Here is a 16741-nt window from a genome sequence, read left to right as displayed (position 1 = left end):
ATTCGCTTACCCAGGAGATCCTGATTTCCGTATTCCTTTAGTCACGTGACTTGATGGGGCGTCACAAAGCGGTGCATCATGGGTAAATATTGATAGCCACCGACCGAGGTAGTATTTTAAAAGGTTGTTAAGGGACGTACATCATTGAGTAAAATACAAAAAATAAAAACGTAAACACGAACGCACAAACGACAAAGAACGAGAATACTGACAAAAAGCTGTAGGTGCCGGTTCTTTTCATTGTGAATTTGCGCACAAGTTAAATGGACCCACACGTTCGCTTTTGTGAAGAGTGAATCAAACAATTAGCGTCAGTGAAAGTTTATAGTCACGTTAACACTACCGTCCATTCAAGTCTTCAAAAGAAACATCGTTGTGAAGCAAAGCTTTGGTGTCCAACGTTCCGGAAGGGAGCTGTTTTAAATGAAAACCATCCAGGAAGTTTGGAAATCGCCGCAGGACTGGGTGAGTTAGGGACAGTCGTGAAAGTACAGTGTTGAATTAAAGTGTAGAGGGGAACTGAGATATAGGAAAGAGATATGATGTAACCAACCCATTATTTCCCCACAACTTGAAACAATCACATTCAAAATAGTGCATCACAGAATGTTTTGACCTCAATACTACCCTGTCATAGATGTAACCACTGCGATTATAGCCAAATATCTCCTGTTCACATTGTCCCTTCTCCACACCCCCTTCACCTCAATTCCACCACCTCTGCTGTCTCCCAGACAGACAAGACAGTCCCTTCCGATGCAAAACGTGATAACGTGCTCTAATAATGATGCTGTAGCTTCCTGAAATCCAAATATTGAATCAGCACAAATTAACTACAGGATTCAGAATGAGTGGGAATATACCGAGGAGAATAATATCAATATAAAGTGCTGCAATGGTTTTGTACAGTTTGTTTTATTGATGGAATCAATATAAAAAAATGAAAACACACACACAGACATTAAAGTTTCTGTTCATTTTATTATCATTAGCATGAAAATGAGTCTCAATCGGAAATAAAATACCCCCCCCCCCCCAAAAAAAAAAATGTAAAAGACAATGTAAAGGCCCATGTAAAAGACAACGTATTGCACACCTTGAAACTGCATGGTCCCAAGAGGATAGTGGACTTGCATTTGAAACATGGACATCACTTTGCTGTATTTACATATAAATATGCATACATATCAAATTTATTTACTCTGTGACCCGATATAACAAATGATTGTATTCTGCCTGTTTCATGTGGAAGGAACATTAAAATTATTTTAAAAAAAATAAAAATAATAATAATCATTGTGAATACATCTTAACTAATTTCCACATGTACATGGTCTCGGTCTGTTTGTTTAGTCGTTAGCTTTGATTTGACTGCCGCGAGTCGTTAACTTCTCAAGTGTGAGTTGCAATGTTGGACTACCACTTAGTTAGCCAGCTCCATGACAGTTAATAAGCTTTAAAGGGGAATTTCACCTTAAACATTTCTTGCCAATAATATGTTACATGTGACCTCATTAGTCTAAACATAACATTCTGATTGTGGAATATGTGTTATGCATCAAAATCCAGCCGTTTTTAATTCATCTCAGGGGGCGGCCATTTTGCCACTTTCTTTCGACTGAAGATGACACCATTGTTGCTCAGGGCTCAGACAATGACCAATCACAGACCTGAGCAACATTGATGTCATCTTCAGTCGACAGAAAGTGGCAAAATGGACGCCCCTGAGATGGATAAAAACAGCTGGATTTTGCTGCTAAACACATCTTCTACTAACCCAATATGAACCAGAATACCATATTTAGACTAGTGGGGCTGCATAGAATAGATTATTGTCAACAACAAAAAATGGGTTGATGTTCCCTTTTATGCTCATTGTGAGTGATTGACTCACAAATTGATGTGCAGAATATTTTTGAAAACTCTTTTAAAATTCCTATTGCACAGCGGGTATATAAAAGGATTGAGGGTGGAGTTGATGTAACCAAGCCATATGGTGAACATGTGCAGGTCATGGTGCACGCACTCTCTGCAGAACGCCATAACCATAAAGGCTATGAAGTACGGGATCCAACACAGCAGGAAAGCTGCGATGATGAAGCCCAATTGCCTGGCCGCCTTGTGCTCCTTGTGGATCCTCAGGCTGTGGAGTCTCTCACGAGAGAGTTTGATAAACCTTTGCCACGTCTGCCGTAGAGTCACCTCGTTCACCGGGTCCAGCTCGGCGTCATTGGCCACTTTGGACCAGGGCGGAGCGCAATTGGGTTCGTAGTTGTTGCAGAGCAAGGACGTGCACCTCTGCACCTGGTTGATATGGCAAACGCCGCGTACGGAGTTTGGCACTGTGACGTGACATTCGTTTAAAGATGATTCCCGGTTCCTTTCTGAATTTTCCGGTGGCAGGCGAGCTGAACTGAGTCCAACTGGAGCATCTTTCTCCTCAGGAGTTAAGGAGTCCCTTCCTTGTTTTGAAGCCACTCTGTGTTCCTTTGTTGTCACGGCAAGCAAACGTGGATCTGGACACTGCGCGCCAATTTTTCGGTGTGATCGAGAAAGGGAACTTTTGGTTTTATCAAATTCCTCAAGAGAATATGTCTGCTCTAGAAATTTCTGGTCAAGTCGCCTTTTTAAAAGTTTCACCGGAGCCTCACATTCCTTTTCGTCGGATTTTGAGTCGTTTGATGACGCGGCGTTTTCATCATTGTCCTTTTCTCCAAATGAGCCTTTTGGATGAATGATCCTCTCTCGGTCTCGCAAATGTTGCCTTACTGCCAAGTAGATGTGTGTGTAAAACCAAAGCATCAAAATAGAGGGTACGTAAAAATTGAAGACGGCGGTGAGAACTTTAAACCATGTGACAAAGCGGAAATCTGTGTCACACTTGTTCTCCTCTTCAGGTTTAAGTTCTACATGGCTGAAGGACCTCCACCCTAAAATAGGAAAAATCCACAACATGGACAGCAGCCAGGCTCCAGATATCATGACACTTGCTTTCCCTCTCGTTCGATACTTCAGATACTTGAGCGGCTGTCTGACAGAGCGGTAGCGATCCAGGCAGAGGATAAACAAGCTAAAAATGGATGCCGTGCTTGCCACATAATCCATAATCAACCAAAACTGGCAGAGGGCCATGCCCAACTTCCATTCATCCTGCAGCAGATACACCAGGTTGAGCGGCATCACAGTGGCACCCACGATCAAATCGGCCACCGAGAGGCTTACGACGTACAGATTACCGACCGTGTGCAAGCTTTTCTCTCTTTTCACGGCGTAAAGAACCAGCAGGTTCATTATAATAGTGAGGAGGGAGACGAAGCCCAGAGAGATTCCGAGCAAGGCGCTGTGCAGTCGGCCATGGGCCGGGAACGTGTGATCGACGGTGGAGGCGTTGGGATCATCTGGGTGGCCGCCGCAGCTGTTGCAACTGTTGTTGTTGTCGTCGGCGTAGCTGTTTGTGTTCAGGTGCAGATGGACCGTGGAGAGCGACAGAGCAGATTCCATCTTACAAGTTGAACGCCTATCGATCTAGTCCCATGGTGGTCCAAATAAAAACAGTGAAACGTTTTTATTATCTTTGTGGTCTCAATCGATCATCCATGAATTGTTCTGTTTTCATCTGAAAGACATAAAAATAATATTATGTTAGATGACTGGCTTTATTTGTACCTCCTCAGGAGCAGTTGGCTTTCCAGGATTTTGTTTTTTATAACAAGGTCTGATCTTGACTCCTTGAAAGTTCATTTTAAATTTTTGACACTAATATTTTCTCTTTTACTGCAAATGAATATTGGCTTGAAATATTGGTTGACTATTAATAATCAGTATTGATATCAGCCCTGGAAAAAAAAACAACAACTTATCAGTCTATCACTATTTTTTTTAGTGCAGAGTAATTCTGAGAGGCGGTTAAGTCATGTAATGTTCAATGATTAGAACACATTTTAGTGTACTTTCTAATCAATCAGGCTTAAATGCACCACTTAAGCCTGTTGTTCAGAAATGTTATTGTGACTTGACGTTTCCGTAACATTTCAAGTGAAAACTGGAATTGACTCCCTTGCACTTTATCTTTCACTGCCCAGCTGGCTGTCTTTAACACTCAATCACACACATGAGACAGTGGCAAATCCAGTCAGCACACAAACTGTGATTTGAGAAACTGAGACACTAATTGCACATTTATGTCTGCTTGAATTCATTTACATTCATAGAATTCCACAGCACGCCATGTTCACGACTTTTGTGTATTTGCAGAGCACAGCAAGACGCCTTTTATGTTGTTAGCGAACATGCTCTTGTCTTAAGGGGGAAGATAAAATAGGCTTATACCTGTTGCCATGGAAGCAGGTGTGTGTGTGTATATATGTTCTGTATGTAGCCTTTATAGGCATATCTCGCTCGGTAAACTGGAGTGCGTCATTTGGCCTTTTCAGGACCATGACAATAAGTCGTTGTAGGTGCATTGTTCCATTAAAAGCTTCCCTCTAATAGATGCCTCCCATTTTCCATATCAGAAAAACAACTGCAAATATCTCAGTTCATAAACGCAATCGTTGCTACCCAAAACAATAGCACCCATTAAAGCACATAAAGAATTCTAAAGAAATTCCTGCGCATTATTGTGTAGACACGGCCTATTTACTGGTGATTAGTTTTCCAAATTGACGTGATTGGTTCGTCCACAGTGTTTTAAGTTCTCGAGTTTATGTTCCTATAAGATTTATATGTGCTCTCTGTATGACCGCAAACTACAATCACTGTAGTCTTTGGTGCCCATCTGAATTAGGATTGCTCAGCCTTGGTGGAGGTCTTGGCAGCTTGGCTCAGGTGGCGGACAGGCCTGTTCATCAACTCGACATTTTCCTATTGCTGCATCACCACTGAAAGAGCCACCCATTTTCTTTCCATGGCAGCAAATGACACCATTCATCAACATGTGAATGAGATCTCATTCATTCAGTATGGCTGCGTGTGCACGTTAGTCAAGCTACTTTTACATTGCTCCTTCTTGCCATTTAGCTACACCCTGATAGCCCAGTTTACTGTACATGAGCTGGGTGTAATTCAAACATTGGCCTCCGTAACACTAGATGGCAGTCTTGCGTTGTTGTTTTTTTGTTTTTGTTTTTTTTTAAAGTTTATTTGGTTGGGGGTCATGTGAAGTCAAGTCAAGTCAAGTCATCTTCAAACAGCCTTAGCTGAAAGTGATATTGATCAAGAAGTATTGCACTCCATATACCGAAATCCATCCATTGTCGTGACCACTTATTCCTCACAAGTGTCGCTGGGGGTGCTGGAGCCTATCTCAGCTGGCTTTGGGCAGTAGGCGGGGTACAACCTGGACTGGTTGCCAGCCAATCGCAGAATAACGAAATCCAAACATTTAAAGTCAAACCTGAAAGCTCATGGATGCTGAAACCAAAGCATATTTTTAGATTATGGACAATTATGGATTTTTAGTTCATAATGGTTCTACCTAAATCTACCTATCATCCACATCCAGTACTGGAAGCACTGCAGCCAATTTAATGACAGGTATATAATTTTAGGAATGAATGAATTCAGTTTCATAGAATACATAGTATACTAGAATTTAGGTCTGATAGGGTTTAGGACATGGTGAAAGCCTTGCTCTCCCTGACCACTCACCACTGCACAATAGCAACATGGTCACAAGGTGCTGGATGCATGTTTTTATGATTGGACATAACGACCAAGCATGAACAACTTCTCTATACATCCTTTTTATTTAGTCATTAACAAGTACAACATACTGTCAGCGTGAAGATGACGATAACAGCATTGGAAGGTGTTAAGTTCTAAATTGTGAAAAGAAAAAAAATGTTGCATACACTCAGGAGCAGGTGATTCATTTTTGTGTAGTACTTTGAGACGTGAGTCATCCGCTGAATCGCTCAGTAAATTACAGTATGTTTCCCTCCAAGGCTGCTATTGTTCTTGTAAACATCTCGATTGCTTGATAAAAGATAATGAATGTAGTATCCGATCTATTGTTGACAGAGGGCTGGGGGTACGTCATCTTTAAGATCTACATCATTGAACCCCCATAACATGTGAACCAGTCATACAGAAAATAATCTAGACAGTGGATTAAATGCAACAGTTATCTACAGTTTGTGATATTTTTCTTCTCTAAACTCTATTTATCCCCCAATAGAATCGTGCGTAATGACCATTGTGCCTCTCTGATATCATTATGCCATCAGCGGAAGCATTCAAACGAGCGCACATCTCGTGTCCTGTTCGCAGACTTGCCATCATTTAAGAAGCATAATGAGAAAATTAATTAACAAGGGTTCGAGCGCACGGTATACGCATCGCCTGTTGAGCTGCACTGTACCAACTTTTGCGCACGCAATAAACGCGCGCACACCTCGACTATAGGACCACAATAACATAAATAGAGCTGATGAGAGTTTTAGCGTGTTTATGCGTGGAGCAAAATAGAAGATTCGGCTCTTACCAGGGGTGTAAACAATGCACGATGTATTCCTGTCAAGAGTGTCCAAATATGCACCTCGTCTCCCTCGCACGAGCTCTGATTCATTAGCACTTGCCCCCGCCGTCGCCTCCTAAAAGTGGTGAAGTTGCCACCAGATGATGAGGTGAAAGCTGGCGAGGGTTGACAAATATAACAACTAATGTCTTGCATTCATCAGGGGATGTACCAGATCCAGACTTGCATTGGGGTGGGGGGTGTGGTTTGGGAGCACAGGCTCATTAGTGGCAATGGTCACTATCTAATTGCTGCATATTCAATAATGCTGTCAGAGGATTATACTCCTTTTTTCCCTAAATTCTCATTATTATTCTTCGTTTAACTAATTAAAGAAAATATACGATTGATGCAGCGCTGAGCACATTTTGTTGAGTTAAGGCACATATTTGAATTACATTATAAACTCATGGCACACCAAATAATGATCTAGTCTCTTTATAAAATTAGTCACTCGATGAACAATCTGACTCAGATTATCTGAGATTATTTAGTTGACCACAAGGTTATTATTCTGTTCTACGAACAGGTGGATATATGTACACAGTGCTGTTATACTAATGGAAGAGCTTGTTGTTCTTTTTATCACAATAGTGCATGCCTCTTGTACAAATGGTTCATTAAAAGCCGGGGGCGAGGCGGGGATGCAATGCAAAATCCTGCAAACTAAAAACATTTGCTAACTCAAGGTTTTCCAACATGTAAAGCATGCGAAGTTGTACATAGGCATTTGTTATAGGGAATCAGCGCCCCCTTGTGGATGCACCATGTAGTCGTACTAGGAGCGCTATCGTCAGTGATGTACAGTAGACAATGTGGTAGATTTCATACTTTTTCCACAAACAAATCTATGCTATTAGTCAGTCCACGACGTGCGTGTGTCATTCATTCATTCATTCATCCATTCATTCATTCATTCATTCATTCATTCATTCATTCATTCATTCATTCATTCATTCATTCATTCATTCATTTATTTTTTATTTATTCATTCATTTACTAATTCAACAATTTTGAGTGTTCAAAATAGCTTACTCGTTTTGAAAATGCAATGCTAATGATAATAAAACCAACATGCTGTTTTGCTGATTTCCTGAATAGTAATGGTTCTGTACAAGGATTCCTTCTAACGCCAGCAATGGGCCTAAGTACTGCATTTTCGGACTAAAAGTCCCACTTTTGTTTTTTTTGGCTGGTTCTGCAACTTATTCTCAGGTGCCACTTGTATGTATTAAATTTAGAGCTCGTAACTGGGTCTGGCAGCCAAAATCCGCATTCCCTTATTTGCCAACTGGCAAAAGAAAGAAGAAGAAGAAATAAGTATGCATTACTGCCGGTGGCCACCATCTTTATAGCATGCTAAGAATGTGGTGGCAATACATCAAAAGTGTTTTCCAACCACCATCAAATGAAAGTAAAAGAAGAAATGGAAGCAGACGCAGAAGTAGTAGTCATGGCAACAAATGTTAATGTATCACTAGTTTAGTATGCAGCTTCCTCATCTCACTCCAAGGATTTACATTTTTTGGTTTAATTATTAAAAAAAAAAAAAAAAAAGACAAATTAAACTGGCCTAGACAAAAATAATGGTGTCATATATATATATATGATGATTAAGAAATATACATGTATTTTTTTTTCCTAACTACACAATATTAGGGCTACTACTTGTACTATATGGTAAATCGACGACATAGAAAAGTGTAAGCAATTTTATTTTGTAAGTTCACACTGCCCTCTGCTGGTTGTTGAGATCGTGATGGACATTTTACTGTATATTCAAATAATAACTTTCACGTTTTCTTTAATTGTTGGCTACTGCAAATATTGTAGTTGAATGCGACGCACAAATAGTCTTTTTGGGGCCATTTACATGTTTATTCTTTAAACATGTATTTGAATGGCATTAATGACTGTGTGATCTCTCCATCCTTCCCTCTTTCGGCTCACTTCATGTTATTACAGATTAATCCAGCAGAGGGCGCTAGTTGGCAGTGGTTTGGCCTCTTCAAACCAATCCTGTGCCATTTTTATCGTGTCCTTGAGCAAGATGCTTCATCCTTGCCAGATCCGCTCATTTGGATTTGTACGAGCATGAATCACACGCACACACGCTGTCAAAAAGAGCAAGCATCATTCCTTTTTTTTTTTTTAAGGACACGCTTATAATAAGCACAAAAGAAGCAGGTTTTTTTTTTCATTCAGTCACATAATTGATGTGCTTTTTGTGTATTTATTTTTTTAAATTTTAATTAAAAATGTGCACACTTTTACAAAAGGAATTATACAACCCACTCTGTGAATAGGCTAATTAATATGGAGCTTCCTTGATTTCTGCATTCTCTGTCAGCATTTTTTTTTAACATTTTTTTTTTTCTAATGTCAGGTCATATATCACAACCCTCCCCATTGGAATGACAAGAGGCACCACTTCATATGCCCTTTACATCATCTTCACCCTCCCTTTCATGAGCAATAGCCTTCCTCTCCTCCTCCTCCTCCTCCCCTTCTTCGTCTTCCCAATCCCCTCACCCACCACCGATCCCTCTTCCACTTAATTTTCTCCAATTTACTCCGCTTCCCTCCCCTCGCCACCCCCCTCCACGGGCGTGTGTTCCAGTCACACAGTCAGGCATGTGAGGTGAATGAAGGACTTATGTAATCTGCTCTGCAGTCTCTTCATGTCGCCTTCTTTCTCATCTCTCTGCTGGTGTTAATTTGACAATTAACTGGCAGGCCACCGCCGCCGTCCGATTTACCACTTTTTTTTTCTTCCCTACGCCGAGGATTAAGGGCTGCACAAAACTCCACGTGGGGTGAATTTATGTCAGTTAATTACGTGACTCTACGTTAAATTTTGCATGTGAATTACACAAATGCACTGTCAAAATGTTTGCTTTGTTCTTGTTTACTGCAAAACTGATGTTTGTTTATGTACAGAACTTTGTATACAGCAATGCCTGTTCTTAAAGCTCTTTGTAAATAAAGTTGAGTTGAGTTGAGGATTGCGTAAAATTTTGTACGCAGCAAAAAAAAGTCAAGTGGTGAATTGACCTCCACTGAGTTGATTTTTAACACTCTCCAGACTTAAATGAAAGTTAAATTAACACGACAGGAGTAGACTTGTTAAGTACATCAGTTATTCAACAAAATTGGAACGTCATCATTCATTTCACTGCAAACAGTTAGTACAACTTTGTATTTGAAAACCATCAACTTTAACCTATTGGTAGTTGAGATCACTTCTTTTGAAGAGAGCATTTCAGCATGTTGTTGACATGTGTCTTCTGAGCAGGGCTGGACTGGCACTAAAATAAAAAATAAAAAAACAGACCTGGCATTTTGACTTCGGCCCACCTCGCCTAACATGTAGTTCTGCCACTGATGTTTATTGATGATGTTTCAGCTTGCTATCTATATTTGAAATGGATTAATGGACTGGCAATTCTAAATTGTGGGCCGGCCCACCGGGCATCTGCCCTTTATGCCAAATGGACAGTCCAGCCCTGTCTGTGAGCGAAAATGACTTCATGTGCTCAAATTTCTTTTGTTTGAATTTCAGTGTTTCCCCATTGGTATGAAGGAGGAAAAGAGGAAGAGGAAAACGGCACTGATTTGTCTCTGTCAAACTGGAAAAGTGGAGGAGCAAAGGTGGAGTTAATCGAACACTCTGTAGAGTTAATCTCACAATAAGTGATCAACTCTGTCAAATAACATTTACTCAAAAATGTTACTATTACACTTCGGGAGTTAAAATTAACTCCCACAAATTTAACTCTGGAATTTTAACACTCCAATAGGGAGACCGGGGCTTATTTGTACCACTTTTTATACTTTGATATATTTCTTGGAATCAATACATCATATATAAACCAAACTTATACCAGCTAAAAGACCAAAGTATATTTTTCGTATTCATGTCATTTTCGTAGTTTGTGTCGGTGCAGAGTTATATAAGCCATCAAATAGAGGGAGTGAACATGTGAGATGTTGCCCCACCAATGGGTGAGTTGTCACGTTGGATTTTGCAACTAATAAAACAAGGACAAAATTATCCTTGTTCTCCTATTTTTGTTTGTTTGTTTGTTTGCTTTTACAGTCAGAATTTGTTTATCATTGATCTTGACAATTTACTACAGTCATTGAGCAAACTTTAACAAAAAATATTATGAAATAAATTAAAATCCTTAGGAACTGCTGGCATGTAGGTCATAGCTCTCAGCCTCAAATGTCTGTTTTGCTTCCCTTAAACTGGAAATTTGAGATTAAAATTTAAAAAATTAAAGCATTTCAGTTAATGCATGGATTGTTCATTATGAAACTTAAACCAGTCCTGACATGTGGGCATCCTGTAGTTCCAACAACTGGAAAATCCATTTTTATAAATGAAACAAAACCTATCAAACTAAATTCCTCATTCTTCAGACTCAATTGAAGAACAATTCTGGCATACGTAAACAGAGTTGACAGTGGTGCAATTTTCATTTGCCCATTCTTTGCATATGTGACAACAAACCCTAAAATCACTGAGACAAGTTGCCCCATACGACCATGTTGGCTAAAACTTCCTCTAGTTTAAAGTTAGCTTAAAACAGAGCAGTGACTGAGTCATGACAAGATGCCTGAATCTCTCCTCTAACGAGTCCACTTGATTTGCTGCTAGAATTTGTCTATGTACGATGCCTGTTTCAAAATATATGAAGGTGAAAAAATTTACTTTGCAAAACAGATAACTGGCACTCATCTCAACTCACAATGTGCTATTCTCTTCTCAGACAGTACACAACACATAACCATTTATACAAAGAAAACTAGCATTCCACTTTTTCGTTGCGCCCTTTGGTGGAGAAGAAAATTTCAATGTGACAACTTACCCATGATACAACTAGCTCCGCTCTCCCTACTTGTGTAATAATAATAATAATAAAAGAGGGACGTTTGATACTGCTGTATGGAATATACTACTGTCGGCCTTAGTTCTGTGTGTATGGTAGGGTGGGTGCCTGGGTGGTGGATTGACTTGAACCCAAGGGCAGTGTGGGAATAGACAGAGGCACTCATCTGTTTCTAATGAAGAATAATGCACTGGAAACTAACAGACAAAAGACATGGCCTAACACACAGATACACACACAAGCACACGGACACGATCATAAGAAAATCATACATGCACGCATACGTACAATATCGGTGCATGCAGTCAACATATGGCGATGGCAGCGTACGACACCCCGCAGGCACCATTAACACTTTAGGAGGTTTAATAGCTCGCTGACGCATACACATATGCACACACACACGCGCGCAATAAAAAGCCTCATTGTTTTCCATTTTGATGTTTTCGTAGGCATAAAAAAAGAAAACGACAAAAACAAATCAAGAATTAACGGGAGCTCATTAGCGGCAGCTTCGCTCCATCAGCGGTGGATTAATTTCATCATTTTTATTGCTGCATTTGTGCGTCACAGGAATTATCAGCGCTGCGGGGGGGGGATGCCACATCTGAAAACCAACACCCTCGCTGATCCAAAAATGTGGAACGAGCAAGAAATAAAAACAATTCCAGTGGAAGAAACAAGACATTAGATGGTAAATGTTTTTTTTATCTTTATTTTTTTCGCCCGTGTTTTGAAAGGCGTGTGGCAAATGTCACACAGACACATGGAGGCTGAGATGAGTTTTCAGGTGAAAGGCCTGCAGCGACGGGCATGACGAAAAATACTCTTGCGTGTCGAACCTCGCTGATGATGAGGTGCTGGCATCATGGCCCAGTCACATGATCGCCAATAGCTGAGATGTAATGGGAAACTGCACATGCAAATAAGATAAGAATGCAAGAATATTGACTGGTGGAGAAGAAAATTGTGACAACTTACCCGTAATACAACTAGCCTCGCTCTCCCCTACATATGAAACAAATCCTCTAAACGTATTTTATGTAACTTATTTTCATTTCTTTTTTAAGTCTGTTCTTGTATGCGATAATATGACAATGTCAGTTCAGATTCCATACAGCAGTGAGGCTAATGGTGGCAGGACTTAGCGGATGGTTTCATGTTTAATGTTAACTACCTCGACAGGTGGAACAAGCTTACAATGAAAGCATGTCGGGTGACTTTGCATAAGAGGAAAAACAAATGGTGGCATTTAATTGAAAAGGAAGCCAAGTCAAAAATGTTCACTTCAATAGTGTGTATTCTGATTAAAGTTGCATTTGTGGAATTGATCAGCAAAATGCAACTTAAAAAAAAAAAACATGTCAGGGAGCGGCCATTTTGCCTCTGGCTGTCGACTGAAAATGGCATCACAAGATGACTAATTTGGAACACACTTCTGAAATAAGAAATGTCCTCAATTATGAATATTATTATTAGGTATATGTTTTGTTGTTTTTTCACAATGATAATTATTTACGGGACAACATTTTGTGGTTGATTCGCCACAATAATTAGGAAACATGCAGTTATGCAACATTATTTCTATAAATCTCTGCCAATGTTCACGTTTGCACACTTTGACAAAACTCCTAGGAAAACTCAACGTCTCATCGCTGCTTAGCTATTTTTAGAACAGACCTGTGAGCTACTAATGTGGTCCTTGGTGACCACTGAACTACATTAAGTATACCACAAACTGATCCCAAAACTAACTTGCTCCCATTAACTTATAAATAAATTTTTTAAAAACGTTTTAAGTGTCCCAAAGACGTATTTATATGTTTTTTTTGTTTTGTTTTCTTTAATGTTCGAGCATACAGAAGGCTTTGATGCAGCCTTTCAACTGCAAAGAACGGTTGCATAAATGGTAGTTATTACACAAACGGCCAGCAGGTGGCAGCAGAGCAAAGGTGGTCAACCAGGGCCATGTTGAAAAAAAGCTCAATTACTCACAATCTTAAATACATTTGTGAAAATTTATTAAACTTAGCGATATTTTAATGCTAATTGCTGCAAAACGGAAACAGATAGAAATATACTTTTTTTTTTCCTGATGAAAGAAGAGACTTTAATCTTTCTTTTGATAGGTTCCATGTTTTTATAGTAATAGATCACAATATTCTGTGGGCCTTGCAAAATCAGTCAAAATCCAGTAAAACAGCCAGAACAAAATGGGATTGCTTCTGTGGAAATGGCTGGGAGTGAATGAGTTTTAATATCATTTCAAATTCATCTTGCACCATTAACCTTAAAAATGGCAGATTACACCTGATTTGATTTGAATAAAATGCACAGGAAGTAGCGAAGACTCTCTGCAACTCCCCAATAAGATGTATCGGTTGAACAAGACCTCTTTGACACCAATTACTGCATTCTAATTGGCCAGAATTTTTTTTCCAAATAATTTTTCTACTCAAAAAAAAAAATGTGACTAGATGAATTTGCAAATAGCCAGCTGCGAATGGGCGGTGTAATGCTAATCACAACAAATACACTTACAGTAACATGGCCGCTGACATTTTGTCTCGTGACATACAGCACGCATGCACGTTTTGTGCGCACACACAGATTCTGAACATCAAAGTGTGTAATTGCATAGTCTCAAGAACCAATGACCTTCAGTGCATGTTTTTTGTGTCACACAAATTGAGCATCCCGAAGCTAAGAGACATTATCAGAGAGAGAGAGAGAGAGAGAGAGAGAGAGAGAGAGAGAGAGAGAGATGGCTTGGGGCGTTTATATGGGATGGGGGGCTTGCGGCTGGGGGGTGTTATCTGTGCAATTCCAAGCCGTGTCCATCATGTGGCAGTGTGCAGCTTCTTAGGAGCTGCTGTCACAATGGAGCACAGCCAGTCAAAGTCAGCCTAATCCCACACACATACGCACACACGCTGTCTGCTCTTTATCTCTGTGTGCAGCTTGAAGCTTACCACCCCTCCCCAGCCTGCCCCTAGCCCACCACCCTCCAGCCCCCCCTCAGTCAGTCCCATACCCCAAAAACCCTCCCTCCCCATGCATTCTATTGCTTTGAAGCCTCCGAGGAAACACGCAAATGGAGACAAGAAGAAAAGAAAAAAAGGAAAAAAAAATCGCCGTTGACGCCGAGTCATTGAAGTCACGTTGGGAAGAGGAAGGGGGAATAAATGACATTGGCTGGGCTCGCTCGGGCAGACATATTCAATATTGTTCAAATATGTTGAAATGGATAGGAAAAGGGTGTCTAAAAAGTGTTACACACAAAAACAAAGCAGCATATCATGCACATTTTGTAATTTGGGTTCGGCTACAATATTGAGAAGCATTGTTTTCTTTTCTCTCGTCACAATACCACCTGTCTTACTGCACATTTTATACTGTACATTTAAATTCAATCAATGCATATCATGTACATTCTGGTCTAATGGTGAGACAAAATATCCAAATTGTGATTTATTGTTTTCTAGTCTGCAGTACCGAAGATTTCTGAGTCAGAAAGTCGACCTGTTGGACAGAGCAACCAACGAACAAGAAAATTTGGTCAGTGCTTTAGTGTTTACTATCAGCAGGACTTTCACACAAAAACATATCATGCACTTTCTCGACTTGGGGTGCGTGAAAAATATTGATTTTGTGATTTGTCATATTCTAGTCTGAAGTAATGTAGCTTTTGTTGGTCAGAATATTAGATTAGATTTTTGTTGTTGTTGTTGTTGTTATTTGTGTACATTTTGGGTCCAAATCTATATATCATGCACCATCTGAAATAATGGCGAGACATAATATCAGTTATTGTAATGTGTTATTTTCAAATCTTAATGAACGTTTTTTTAAGTCATAATGCCACAGGTGTTTCTACAAGTATATGTGCTGTGTAATTGACTGAATGCCATCTGTCTTTTGCCTAAAGTCAGCTGGGATAGGTTGTGCTACCCTCCCCACCCCTAAACAAGCATATCAAGCCTCATCATGCCTCATCTCAACTCAGGATGTGACATAATATCAGTATTGTCATATACAATTTTTTAGTCCAGGTTTGGACAAGGACATTTTTTTCCCATAAATTCTGGGTCAAAAGGAATTCATATCATGCATTCTTGAACTCGTGGGTCAAAATACCATAAGAGAAAGAGAAAAATATCAAAGAGTATTACACACAAAAGCAGCATATCATACGCTATCTGGACAAGAACTGGAACAAAATATCAATAATGTGAGGTGTCTTTTTGATTTGTCGTCTAGTCTACTAAATCCTTTATTCTTCTTTTCGGAATACCACTTGTTTTTTTTGTTGTTGTTGTTGTTTTTTTAAACACATATTACAATATTTTGAGTCAAACGTAATACATATCACGCACTGCCTGGAGTAGTGTTGTGACAAAACATCCATATTTTGATGTGTGCATCATATTGTTTTGGAACAGGAACTTTTTTAGTAAAAATAAAATAAAAACTACACACCTTATGGCATGTTGTGTTACGTACAACATCAAAATCAGTAATGACAACAAAACTGTATGTCATGCACTATCAAGACTAACTTTTCAGTCAAAATGGCCACCTGTGTACATTTTGGGCTCAAAATAAATATACAGTATGTACTATATATTTTTTTTTCAAAACACAGAAGGACACTTTTAAAGCAGTGATTAAAAATGATTGAGAAAGTAGCTGAATTTACTAGTGTGACTACATTTAAATATAAAACATAACCACCATTTTCATAGTCCAAGTGTCAATGTCAATCAAAATCCATTCTGATTCTGATCTGAAATGCAGCCCTATGCACATGGAAGTATTTTAAGGACCTTTTCTAGCATAAATCTCTTTTCACACACAAACTTCCTTTTACCAGCCAAAATGACGCGTGAAATGACCTTCATCCGTTTCCACGCAAATGCACACATAACCATTCATTTTTCTTTTACGCACGCAACACATACGCTTGCTGTTTTTAAGAGCCACTGATCCTTACTGTGCCACCAAATGCATCTTTGTTCTACAAACGTGACAGCATGATTTATGCCGTTTTTGTGGCGTTGGGCACCAATCTCTGGTGCATAAAAAAAAAACAATAACAAGCAAATACAAAACACATTAGATTTATTTATTTATTTATTTTAAAAGGGTTGATTCCACCTCGACAATGCAGCGCTGTCACAGTCAAAATTCATTCTGGAGCGATCAGCACATTTTTTAGATTAACTCTTTATCATAACAATGAGTAGGCGGAGGAGGATGGAGACCAGATGATCCTAACGTGCTTTTGACCTTGTGACGGTGTGGAGTAATCGGAAATTGGGGTTTGGAT

General features: G+C 39.5%; 2 protein-coding genes and 1 long non-coding RNA gene across 4 annotated transcripts in view; 1 reads left to right on the top strand and 2 right to left on the bottom strand.

Moving 5' to 3' along the window:
• atg7 (ATG7 autophagy related 7 homolog (S. cerevisiae)) overlaps nt 1-459 on the bottom strand; it is a 37763-nt gene extending 37304 nt beyond the window's left edge. Inside the window, exon 1 of one of the 2 annotated variants that reach the window (XM_077529226.1) lies at nt 11-459. The gene's annotated coding sequence lies outside the window, so the exon portion shown is untranslated. The remainder of the gene's footprint in view (nt 1-10) is intronic. The other variant, XM_077529229.1, reaches the window with a different exon arrangement.
• On the top strand, nt 17-15639 carry LOC144023592 (uncharacterized). Its single transcript, XR_013284576.1, has 4 exons — nt 17-465; nt 10080-10168; nt 11986-12106; nt 14898-15639. It is a non-coding gene; the product is annotated as an uncharacterized LOC144023592 (long non-coding RNA).
• hrh1 (histamine receptor H1) lies at nt 1592-6646 on the bottom strand. The gene is made up of 2 exons (XM_077530024.1): nt 6485-6646; nt 1592-3616 (listed from the first exon to the last, which is right to left on the bottom strand). Exon 2 carries the CDS (start codon nt 3499-3501, stop codon nt 1891-1893), a length of 1611 nt encoding a protein of 536 aa, XP_077386150.1. The 5' UTR covers nt 3502-3616; nt 6485-6646; the 3' UTR covers nt 1592-1890.
• Nucleotides 15640-16741: the final 1102 nt, after the last annotated feature.

The sequence above is a fragment of the Festucalex cinctus genome, chromosome 8 (assembly GCF_051991245.1).
Source record: "Festucalex cinctus isolate MCC-2025b chromosome 8, RoL_Fcin_1.0, whole genome shotgun sequence".
Lineage (NCBI taxonomy): Eukaryota > Metazoa > Chordata > Actinopteri > Syngnathiformes > Syngnathidae > Festucalex > Festucalex cinctus.
Note: the sequence above shows the minus strand (reverse complement) of the source record. Positions and strands in the feature narration are given on the sequence as shown.

Bases quoted from the DNA above. Each gene is read 5' to 3' on its own strand.
- hrh1 (XM_077530024.1), bottom strand. From the start codon at position 3,501: ATGGAATCTGCTCTGTCGCTCTCCACGGTCCATCTGCACCTGAACACA.